This window comes from Bison bison, unplaced genomic scaffold (genome assembly GCF_000754665.1).
Source record: "Bison bison bison isolate TAMUID 2011002044 unplaced genomic scaffold, Bison_UMD1.0 scf7180017861674, whole genome shotgun sequence".
Taxonomy (NCBI): domain Eukaryota; kingdom Metazoa; phylum Chordata; class Mammalia; order Artiodactyla; family Bovidae; genus Bison; species Bison bison.
In genome coordinates, this window is record NW_011492246.1 from 28,211 (window position 1) to 40,223 (window position 12,013).

Sequence of the window (12,013 nt, forward strand, 5' to 3'; positions counted from 1 at the left end):
AAGTAAAAATAAAGCCCCCAAATGAGGTAAATATCACCCTAGACTTCCTGGGTAGATTCTGAACATGGGCTGCATTTCTCACGTAGATGATTTTGTAATTGATTTGATCATTTTAGAGAGTCCTGGGCCATTTTAGAGCATTTTCCATCACTGGAGGTAGATTGATTTTTTTTTTTCTTGCTCAGAGCTATTGCTTGGATAATCCATTTTTAGAGATGCTTATTAGACCTTGCTATAATGTGCAAAAATATGTTTCCTAACTTTGCTCCTTTTTTACATGATATTTTCTCAGAAACCCCTCTCCTCAGTCCCAGACTGTCCCCCTTACCCTGCCTGCTTCCTAATTCCCTGTGACTCAGACTGTGGTGCCAGGGCCAGCAGCACCTCTATCTTCTGGAGCTTCTTAGAAATGCAGAGTCTTAGGTTCACCCAGACCTCTTGACTCAGCATCGCATTTGAACAAGACCTTCCAGTAAAGTCCTTTCTCTCCCATAGGCAGTTTTTGATGACTGATAACCTGTGATTTCCAAGATATTTCCTTTGACATTTTGAAATTGAGCTCATGAATCACATAAACCTCTCTGGTAACTGAGCATGAGGCTCTAGAAGGTTCTCTGTCACTTATCCTACAGATTTATTCACTTTTATATTCCGCAAAGCATGCCTTTGCATCATAATTTAATACGCTGTGATTCCACTGCATTTCCTTGCATCTTTCCGTGGAGTCTGTCTTCATCACAGGCAGTTTTCATCCTTCTCCCACCTTCCCCACACCAGCCTTCTGCAGGGACTGGAAGGATTTCCCACAAGCTCAGCCCTGCCTGAACCCGGAGACAAAGACAGTGTGAGATCCTTTCACTACCAGATGGGATCAGATCAAAAATGAGTCTTGCTGCTCCAAGCAGGGTACGAGGTCTGTTTGGCCTATTTCCTGGGGAACCATGTACCCCACTTAGCTGCAGGTTTCTCTTCCCAGCCCAGCTATGGGTGCCATTTCTTCCTGCTGACAGCCAGCTCACCTGACCTCAAGCACCCTCTTTGCTCAGTGACGTCAGCCCCCTTGTCCCACCCACCACGTTATACTCACCAATACTGATGCCATGCCTAAGTTGTCTATCCATAGGACCTATATGTGAAGCTAGTTGTTTGAACTGCAGCTACACCTCTTTCCACTTTCTCTGTTCTACTTAGACAGAGGGACATACTAAGGGGTCAAGCCATCCCAGTGATAAGGAGGCCATCAGCAGATGGAAAAGAGCCTGACAAACATGGATTTGAGTCCCATGCTGTGACTTATGGGCTCTCTTATTTCAGGGAGACTAATTTCTCTTATAAGCCTCAATCTTTTCTGTTGCAAAATGCAAGTGATAGGACCTAACCTTTAGGGTTGTTGAACAACTTAAACAAGATAAGACACATAACACCTGGCATGAAGACCAGCACACAAGCCAGTGCTTGAGCAAAGATAGTTATCATTTTCATAGAATGTAAAATTACCTTAACCACTTACACTGTATAAAATTTTGTTTATCCAGTTGAAACTGAGGAATTGGCCATTTGCAACTGTATTTATAGTTGTAAGATTAATCTCCCATGCCTGTCTCTTTGTCTATTTATGTACGTAAGCAATATGACAATCAATTTTCCATAAATTTCTCCAGTCTGAGTTAAAAATCTCACCCTCCCATGGAAGCCTCTTTTGCACAGGATACCACAGACAATATAAATAACACAAAGGCAAATCCAATACAGATCCTGCTGTCAACACATCTAGTCCACTTGATGAAACAAGAAAAGTACTAAGTTAGCTTTGTAAGATAGAAGTGATCACGATTTTTATAGAAGTTTGGGAAAAGATGATATAGCATTTGTTAGGGTGGGGAGAAGTCGACAGGAGAGGATAGAGAGAGAATTCCTGGGAAATTAGGCATGTGAGACAGACTTAGTGATGTGTGGTTTGGATTTCACCAGGTGCAAATGCATGTGGAAGGCATTCCGGGTAGTGGGACCCGCATAACAAAGGTGTAGTGCCCTGACCCAATGAATGAAGAACTAGGCACCTGGCAGTTCACTCCTCCGTGCAGTGAACCACCAGGTGTGCAATAGTTACATGTCCAACCCTCGCAACTACCTAGGACCCCAAGGAAGCCAACTTGTAGAGATGAAGGATGGAGAGGTCAGTGGGAGAAGTTTCGTAGAAGAGACATCCTGGGGTGGAGTGATGGGGATGGAGCTGGCTTTTGGGAGTTTAACCTGAGAAGTGGACTAGAGTCAGCAGATGTGGGAGGCGGGGAGCCTATAGCTGTTGTGTCTCCAGTAAGACATTCTGGGAAAGGGACTCCACTTTTTGGAATCAGACTCATGTTGATTAAAACAAAGCTGTAACACCCAGGTTTGTGAATGTGCAGAGAAACAAGTGGGAGTAGAAAATGGCATGTGGAATTCCTTGGAGGTCCAGTGGTTAAGACCTGGCCCCTCCACTTCTGGGAGCCCAGAGTTTGATCTCCATATTGGGAACTAAGATCCCCCAAGGCACATGGCATAGCTAAAAAAAAAAATCTTATTTCTAGAAAGTAGGTTGCCACTCCATAACAGCTTCCTCTGAAAATGTTCATACCTGTTTCTTGTCAATTACATATCTAAGAATTTCTCTGAAGGAAATTATGGAGGTTGTTTGCAAAGATTTAGCCTCAAGAATATTAAATAGTTATTTATAATAGTAAAATATTGGAGACCATCTAACTACCTGGAAATCAGGGGTTTGTTAAATGATCATACACACTGTAATATTATGTAGCCATTAAAATACTTTTATGAAATACTAAATGAAAAGAGATTACAACAGTATGTTCATGTTAATCCCATTCTGTTTAAATATATGAACACAGCCACATACAAGTATAGAAAGTAAAAACATCAACATCTTAAGAATGGTTTTTATCAGAGTATAGTTAGAATTTATTTACTTTTCAAATTCATTTGCACTGATTATGATTAAGGAAAGTGTTTGCTTTAATTTGTGTTTTAATAGGTGATACAGACTGGCATTCAGGTACTGAATGTAGGCCTTAAAATGAGGGATTGAGTCATGAGGAGTAGAATCCTCAAGGCTTGGCACCAAGCTTGGCACCCAGAAATACAGACATACCTGGTTTGATTGCGCTTTACAGATAGTGTATTTTTAATGAATTGAATGTTTCTGCCAACCCTGAATCCAGCAAGTCCATCTGCGTCATTTTTCTTACAACCTTAGTTCACTCCCTGTCTCTGTGTCATATTTTGGTGATTCTTGCAATATTTCAAACATTTTCTTTACTATCATATTTGTCATGGTGATCAGTGGTCAGTGTTCTTTAATGTTACAACCCAGTAAAGGCTCAGATGATGGTTAGCACTTAAGTATTTGAAAATTAAGGTATGTATATTATTTTTCAGACATAATTCTATTATCCAATTAGCAGTCTACAGTATAGAATAAACATAACTTTTGTATGTAAAGAGGAACAAAAATCAATATGAATTACTGTATTTTGCAATGTTCACATTATTATGGTTGTCTGGAACTAAATCCACAGTATGGTCAAGGTCTGTGGGTACACAGAACATGAATCATATATATACACGCTAGGCCCTGCCTATAAGCAGAAAATGGCCTGTGTTATATAAATTGGGGTATAGCATAAAGTACAAAATGGCTACAAAATAATAAAAATATCTAAACTCACTATTCTTACATTTAATCTCTATAGAGAAAAATTCTTTTTTGAAATGCTATGATTGAATTTGCAGACATTTGAGACATTTAAATGAGCAAATGTGAAAAGCTCCCAGTGTTCTGATTACAATGTTCAGAAAGATTTAGTTCTCTTTGTATAAAGCCATGGATGTAAAAAAATTACTGAATGAATTTACAAATCATTGAAAGCATGTCTAACACCCCTCATCAATTTCAAATTCCGAAAGAGAAATGAAATCATCTCTTGGAAACTTCCACAAGGGAGCTGGGCAAGCTCATTGGTTAAAAAAAAAAAAAAAAGCCAGTTTCTATATAGTACATGTTTATATGCACACATCTGTAAGCCAGTTTTTACAGTATAATTTTATTCCTAACCAGCATTTTACCTGCATTATATTGATTCCTTAATCTTATTCTTAATGCACTTAATTTCTCTCTACTTGGGTTTTAATAACTAGACTGAAACTTGCATGTATCTTTCCAAGAAACAGTTGTATTAAGTTGTTTATAAAATGCCTTTTGAACTGTTCCAATGAAAGGTCCCATATAAAGAGCAAATGTTGTTAATCACAGACCAATGTCTTTTAAGACACTGAGACCTGCATTTTATAATTTTAAGATGTTTCCTTTCAAGATAGAATATAATTAATATATTTGCCATCAGGAAATGATTTAGTTTCTCTGTCAAGGAATAATTCTCGAATAACAGATCCCTGAGAAAATAAGTCCTTGTTTGTGTATAACACTTCTGACTTGACTTGTTGATATCTCTAAAATTATCCATGTAGTTCTCAAGGTCAAAAAACCTAGAGAGTAGGAATAAAGTTAATTTAAAGTGAACTTCTTATGGACCACTTAGGAGACTGCTGGCTTTTCCAAGGTCAGTAGATTTATTCTGTTTTTTTTTTTTTTTTTTTAACTCTTGAGGACCAGGGGTCTCAACCAGGGATATTTGTGAATATCTGCCATTTTTAGTTGTCACAGTTTGGAGGTTGTGTCTGGTGTCAAGTGGATAGAGTCCATGGCTACTGCTAAACAACCTATAATACACAGGACAGGTCCCCTGACCCCCCAAACAATGAATCACCTGGCCCATAATGCCAACAGGGCCATGCTTAACAAACTTATAGACTACTCTATATAGAACTTTTAAAATTCATCATGAATATCCAGGGTTTCTCCTAGGTTGGCTGCATGTTGTTAATTCTTAATCCCTCCTGGATCTCTCTACAGGTTTGCATCGTGGGAAAAACAGGAGCTGGAAAAAGTTCCCTCATTGCTGCACTCTTCAGATTCTCACACTTCGAAGGTACAATTTCGATTGATAAAAATTTGACAACCAGTATTGGACTTCATGATTTAAGGAAGAAAATGTCAGTTGTACCTCAGGTATGCATGTCAGAACATTTTCATATATTCTTTTTATAAAGCACCTAAGTTCAATTGCTTTTATGTTGATAATTTTTTTTTTCAAATTGCATTAAAGGGTTGATCCCTTTTCCCCCAATAGATCATAGCAGCAGGTATTTTCTTTTTTTTTTAATGGATGAATCTTTTTTATTATTATTATTATTTTTTTTTTACTTTACAATATTGTATTGGTTTTGCCATACATCAACCTGCATCCACAGCAATCAGAGCAGAAAAAGAAATAAAAGGTGTTTTCAACAGATATTTTCATCAGATACCAGGGTTTGTTTTTTTGTTTTTTCATCTGTTCTGTGAGCCTATGATTTAGTAACTTACCCAGGCAGATTTCTGCACTCACACTTCTTCAGATGCCACAGTTTTACCCACTGATAACCACATAATACTAATAACAAAATGATAAATGTTTAACACTTGAGAGGCTCCTGTAGGGAAACATGAATTGTAAGTGTCTTACAGATGGAATTTTGCTGTAGAAAATAAAGCTATCTTTTTTCAGAGGTGATTGTCTTTGAGGGCTTTCTTTGAAACTGCGGAGCTTTGAGAATTACAGGGTGTTGATGCTGTAGAGAAACTCAGAACTTAACCCTTAATAAATGATTAACCAGGGATGCAGTACAGTATCGTGAGAAAGAACACAAGGCACAGAATTCCATCTCTGTGCTCCTCAGTTTTCTCTCCCTTGCAAGCCAGCTAACAGTACCAACTCCTCGAGCCGCTTTGAGGACTATATAAATAGATCAGCATATGTAGGATGCTTCATGTAGACCTAGTATATGGTTGCTGTGATGGTGGGGCATTGAATTGACCTTCTCTTCCTGGGCTCTGATTCTATTTTCTTTTGTTCTGTTTCTTAAACAAGTACAAATTTCACTGAGTATTTTGGAGACTAGATTATATGCACATGTAAATATGTCATATTTATATTCCACGTATATGTGATATTATGTGGTATTTCTCTTTCTCTGTCTGATTTATTTTACTTAGTATGACAATCCCTAGGTCCATCCATGTTGCTGCAAATGGCATTTCCTTCTTTTCTATGGCTGAATAGTATTCCATTGTATATATGCACCACCTCTTCCATATGCATTCATCTGTCAGTGGACTTTAGGTTGTTTCCATGTCTTTTTGAGGAATAGTTTGTCTTTGGAGAAGGGTATGGCAACCCACTCCAGTTTTCTTGCCTGGAGAGTTCCATCGATGGAGGAGCCTGGTGGGCTACAGTCCATGGGATCGCAAAGAGTCAGACATGACTGAGTAACTAACACACATACCAGATATATAACCAGAAGTGGGATTGAAACTTCCATACTGTTTTTCATAATGGCTGCATCAACTTCTTAATACATTCCCACCAACAGTGTAGGAGGGTTCCCTTTCCTCCATACCCTCTTCCACATTTATTATTTGTAGACTGTTCAGTGATGGCCATTCTGATCCTTGTAAGGTGGCACCTCTTTGTAGATTTGTTTTGCATTTCTCTAATAATTAGCAAGGTTGAGCATCTTTTCATGTGTCTGTTGGTCATCTGTATATCTTCTTTGGAAAAATGTCTGTTTAGGTCTTCTGCCCCGGTTATGATTGGGTTGTTTGGTTTTTTGTTGTTGAGTTTTATGAACTGTCTGTATATTTTGTAAATTAAGCCTAGTTGGTCTCATCATTTGCAAATATTTTCTCCCATTCTACAGGTTGTCTTTTTGTTTTATGGTTTTCTTTGGTGTACAAAAGCTTGTCACATCGATTAGTCCTATTTATTTATTATTGCTTTTATTTCTATTGCCTTGGGAAACTGGCCTAAGGAAACATTGGTACGATTTATGTCAGAGAACATTTTGCCTGTGTTCTCTTCTAAGAGTTTTATGGTGTCATATCTCGTTTCAGTCTTTAGGCCATTTCAAATTTATTTTTGCATATGGTCTAAGGGTTTTTGTTCTAACTACACTGGTTTACGTGTGGCTGTCTAACTTTCCCAACACCACTTGCTGAAGAGACTGTCTTTTCCCCATTGTATAGTCTTGCCTCCTTTGTTGAAGATTAATTGACTGTTGGTGGTAGGTGTGTGGGTTTATTTCTGGAATCTCTCTTCTGTTCCATTTATACAGTGTCTGTTTTCATGCCAATATCATGACATTTTGATAAATGTAGCTGTATCGTCTGAAAGTCTGGAAGGTTGTGCCTCCTACTTTGTTCTTTTTCCTCAGGATTACTTTGGCAATTATGGGTCTTTATGGTTCCATATATATTTTAGGAGTGTTTGTTCTAGTTCTGTGGAAAATGTCATAGGTAATTTGATTAAAAATTGTCTTAAATCTGTGGATTGCTTTGGATAATAGTCATTTTAGCAATATTAATTCTTATAATTAAAGAGCATTTAATATTGGATATATTTCCATTTCTTTGAATCATTTCCATTACTTTGAATCATTCCATATTCTTTGAATATTGGCTATATTTCCATTTCTTTGAATCATCTTCAGTTTCCTTTTATAATATTTTCTAGTCTTCAGCATATAAGTCTGTCACCTCCTTGGTCAGGTTTCTTCCTAAGTATATTACTTTTTTTCATGTTATTTTAAAAGGGATTTTTTTAAAATTTACATTCCCTTTCTGGTATTTCACTGTTACTGTGAAGAAATGTACAAGTATCTGTATGTTAATCTTGTGTCCTGCTACTTTGTGGAAATCATTTATCAGTTTTAGTAATTTTTGTAATGGTCTTCAGGGTTTTCTATATATAGTATCATGTCATCTGTATACTGTGACAGTTTTACTTCTTCTCTTTCAATTTAGATACCTTTACCTTCTTTTTTCCTGTATGATTGCTGCCTAAAGAATCATTCTTTTCATTCAACTTTTTACTGAAATTTTACTGATTTTAAAATATATATTTGGCATATCATACCAAAGAGAAATACTCTTGCTTTACTAAACTATGTTATTCCATCTCATACTGCTAAATAAACACACATAATTGCCCAATATGTCTTTTTAGACTGACAGATTAGCTCAGGTAATGCCTGTACAGAGTGTACCTTGAAAAACCAGGTGGAGAATTCAAAGCTTAGACCTCTTAGTAGATGTAAATTTGCTCTGAGAGGAACATGAAGGGTAAAACTGTTCAGGTCATTATAAGCCATGACCAGGAAAGAAATGTTCTTGTCATTGCTGAACACAGAGTCCCGTCTCATGTCTCCCAACTGGATTCAAAGCTGATTCCTTAACCTGGCCTCATTTGGGCCCTTCATCTCCTCAAAAACCAGTCCTTGAAGAATCTCTCATCTTGGACCCCAAAGCAGAATCCTGCCCTTGGGGGAGGGGGACGGAATATTGGGGGCCAGCCTTCCACCCTTTGCGTGGCCACATCTACATGATTTTGTAAACCTAATGGGAATAGCTAAAAGGAAGGGAAATCGCCTGCATGTTAGGCTCTTAAAGGTAATAGTTACAAGAGGCAGTTTTTTATAAACATCTAAAGTAGAATTATGATTATTCCCTTGACGAGGAACTCTTACCATTGCTTACATGGTTGTTCAGTCTTTGATTCTAAATTAGAGAGTTTTAAGGGAGACCTTAAATTTGTGCCTCATATTTTTCAGTGCTATTCAATAATCATTTTGAAATGTCATGTGACCAGTGATTTTCAGTGCGTTGGAGGTATATCAGCCACTTAATCAACTTTGGGCAAATGAAGCTCCCTCTATAATGTATTTTTAATTTTGGATTTTGCTCAGGGATACATCTTTTTTGGTGGGATATAATTCTGCATCTATTTCTCTCTCACCAGACTTGAAACAAAGACAATAGGGAGAGAGAGGGAGGCTCACTGAGTATTATTCTTCTTCATGACTAGGGAAAAGAAATGTCTGTCTTCTTCATCTTTCTTCTCAGGCTTTTGTGAAGTGAGGAAGAAAAGCTAGCCCCAAGGCCAGGCAGGATTTTGAGGCTGGTGATTCCGAGCAGTTCCGGGCACTGTGGAAGAGTCAGGTCTCCTCTTGTTCCCACACATATGCCTCCTCTTGTCCTCACACATATGCCTCCTCTTGTCCTGCCCCCTTCACTGAAATGAGCCTATTGGGCTCTTCTCTGCTGCCCACATTCTTGTGACATGGCTTACTAGAGCCTTCCAGAGGAAAATGCAAATGGCCTACATGGGCTTATGTACAAGATTTTCTCATGAAACCCAGAAAGGCATATATTTCCACAGTAATTACCTTGTGGTTCCTCCCAAAGCAGATGAATAGGAAGAGCTATTTAAAATAATGTTATTATGATACAAGTCACAGTGGTTTCAGGTCCTCCTGGCCTTGCAGTTAGTAATGAGGTTCTGTGAGGCAGGTCATCCTGATGCACAGGTGAGAGAACGTGGGGACCAGCTGGTACAGAATCAGAGGAGATCTCTCCATGGACAGAGGAACCGCAGACCCCAGGAGCTGGTGTTCTCTTTGTTATGGGTGCAGATATTCCATTCACACCTGTGGAGAAAGTCCCTATCCCAGAAGGCTGTTTTACTGATGGAGAAAATATCCTAGTTCATTCTTAATTGCCAATGTGTGGAAATTTAATGGGTTTGCTTTGAGGCACAAACTGCAACTAATTGTGCTGTTGGTATTTCCCAGTATCACACCAGGATTGACAATGAGTTTATCTAGTTTTCTTGATGTAAAGTTCCTCTAATAAGTACATCCACATTTGGGGGAAAAGCAGATAATTGGTAGGAAGCAGTCTGTGGGGTCACAAAGACTCAGACATGACTGAGTGACTGAATAGCAAGACATTACCAGGAAGGCAGTTTTGAAAAATCAAATCTTCCTTTCTCTTCTTCTTAAGGTGACACTTTTCAACATTTTCTTTTGTTAGTGTCCAATGGTCCAGAGATATTTTGGAGCATACTTTCTACAGTGGGAGGTTAATTTAGAGATGCTATTTTATAAACAAGCATTTGCAGCCTTATTATTAATGATTATAGTGAATTGTGAGGGGGATATTTTTTGGCACTTTAATTCTGTTCTGTAAGCATAAAAACAAGATGAAAGATGTTACAGTAATAACATTTCCTGTTTTTGGATATTTAGGAACCAGTTTTATTCATTGGAACAATGAAGAAAAATCTGGATCCCTTTAAAGAGCATAAGGAGGAGGATCTATGGAGTGCCTTAGAAGAGGTAATTTTTGTAACGAAATTAACTCGTTAGCATCAGTATATGATTATGTACACTTATAGTAGTGCAGAGTTGGGAAGATCCTCTGGAGAAGGGAAAGGCTACCCACTCCAGTATTCTGGCCTGGAGAATTCCATGGACTGTATAGTCCATGGGATCACAAAGAGTTGGACTCGAATGAGGAACTTTCACTTTCACTTTTCACTTTCAGGTAATTAAGGAGAGTTTATTGGTTTAACTGACTTTGTTTACCTGCTAGGAGAACACTGATGAAATGGGTACATGAGTAAATTAAAATATGTATATAATAGTGATGGAAAGCAACAAGATAATGCCATATGCTTTCATTTTAGCTTTTCCCCTAATACCCAAATCAACTAGATACATTTTCTTGTCTTAAAATACAACACTAAACTAGAATTTATAATTATGGGTTCAAATTCTACTAAGTGACTAAGTGAATTATTTACCTTAATTACCTTGCAATGTTCACTTTACTCCTCTGGTCTTAAGGAATATCAATTAAGTTGAGGCAACTAAGTAGTTTTTCATTATTAACTGAAAGATAAATGAGATCATACTAATAAAATGCTATGAAGTTTAAGAAGAAAGTATCTATAAAGGTAAATTATATAATTGGAATGTGATAGTTACTTATTGACAATCAGGTTCTTTTAATGCTGCAGAATGAATGTAGGTTAGAGACCCTGGAGATGTGCTAAGTTTTTTAATGGATATGTTCATTTCTAGAGAATTTTCTGTTATTTGTATTATATGTTCTTTTGGTCCACTTCTGTGAATTTACTCACCCTTGCATGCAAAGGATTTTGACTTGTTAATTTGCTGTTGGTTTGTATACTTTGATACAAATTATTTTGTGTATTGGCCCTAGTTTTGCAAATTGATTGCAGAAACTGTATTTAGACTTCTAAAATACAGTTAGACTTTCCAATTTTTCATAGGACCTAGATTAATCTTTTGCTTTTAAAAAGTAACCCTTAATAGGTATTAAATATTTTTTTCAATATTTTATTTTTTAAATTGGAGGCTAATTACTTTACAATATTGTATTGGTTTTGCCATACATCAACATGAATCTGCCACGGGTGTACACGTGTTCCCACTCCTGAACCCTCCTCCCACCTCTCCCCCCATACCATCCCTCTGGGTCATCCCAGTGCACCAGCCCCAAGCATCCTGTATCCTGCATCAAATCTGGACTGGCAATTCATTTCTTATATGATATTATACATGTTTTAATGCCATTCTCCCAAATCAGTCTTTTGGTATTAAATATTTTTTTAATTGTATTTTTTTAAATTTTTTTTTCTAATTTTATTTTATTTTTAAACTTTACATAATTGTATTAGTTTTGCCAAATATCAAAATGAATCCGCCACAGGTATACATTAGTTCCCCATCCTGAACCCTCCTCCCTCCTCCCTCCCCATAACATCCCTCTGGATCGTCCCAGTGCACTAGCCCCAAGCATCCAGTATCGTGCATAGAACCTGGACTGGCAAGTCGTTTCATACATGATATTTTACATGTTTCAATGCCATTCTCCCAAATCTTCCCACCCTCTCCCTCTCCCACAGAGTCCGTAAGACTGTTCTATACATCAGTGTCTCTTTTGCTGTCTCGTACACAGGGTTATTGTTACCATCTTTCTAAATTCCATATATAT

General features: G+C 37.5%; 1 protein-coding gene across 1 annotated transcript in view; it reads left to right on the forward strand.

Moving 5' to 3' along the window:
* Positions 1 to 12,013, forward strand: part of LOC104983133 (multidrug resistance-associated protein 4-like) — a gene marked incomplete at its 5' end in the record, with an annotated part of 43,818 nt that overhangs the window by 16,421 nt on the left and 15,384 nt on the right. Inside the window, 2 exons of the mRNA XM_010832607.1 lie at positions 4,970 to 5,125; positions 10,240 to 10,329. Of these exons, the coding sequence (XP_010830909.1) occupies positions 4,970 to 5,125; positions 10,240 to 10,329 (246 nt within the window). The remainder of the gene's footprint in view (positions 1 to 4,969; positions 5,126 to 10,239; positions 10,330 to 12,013) is intronic.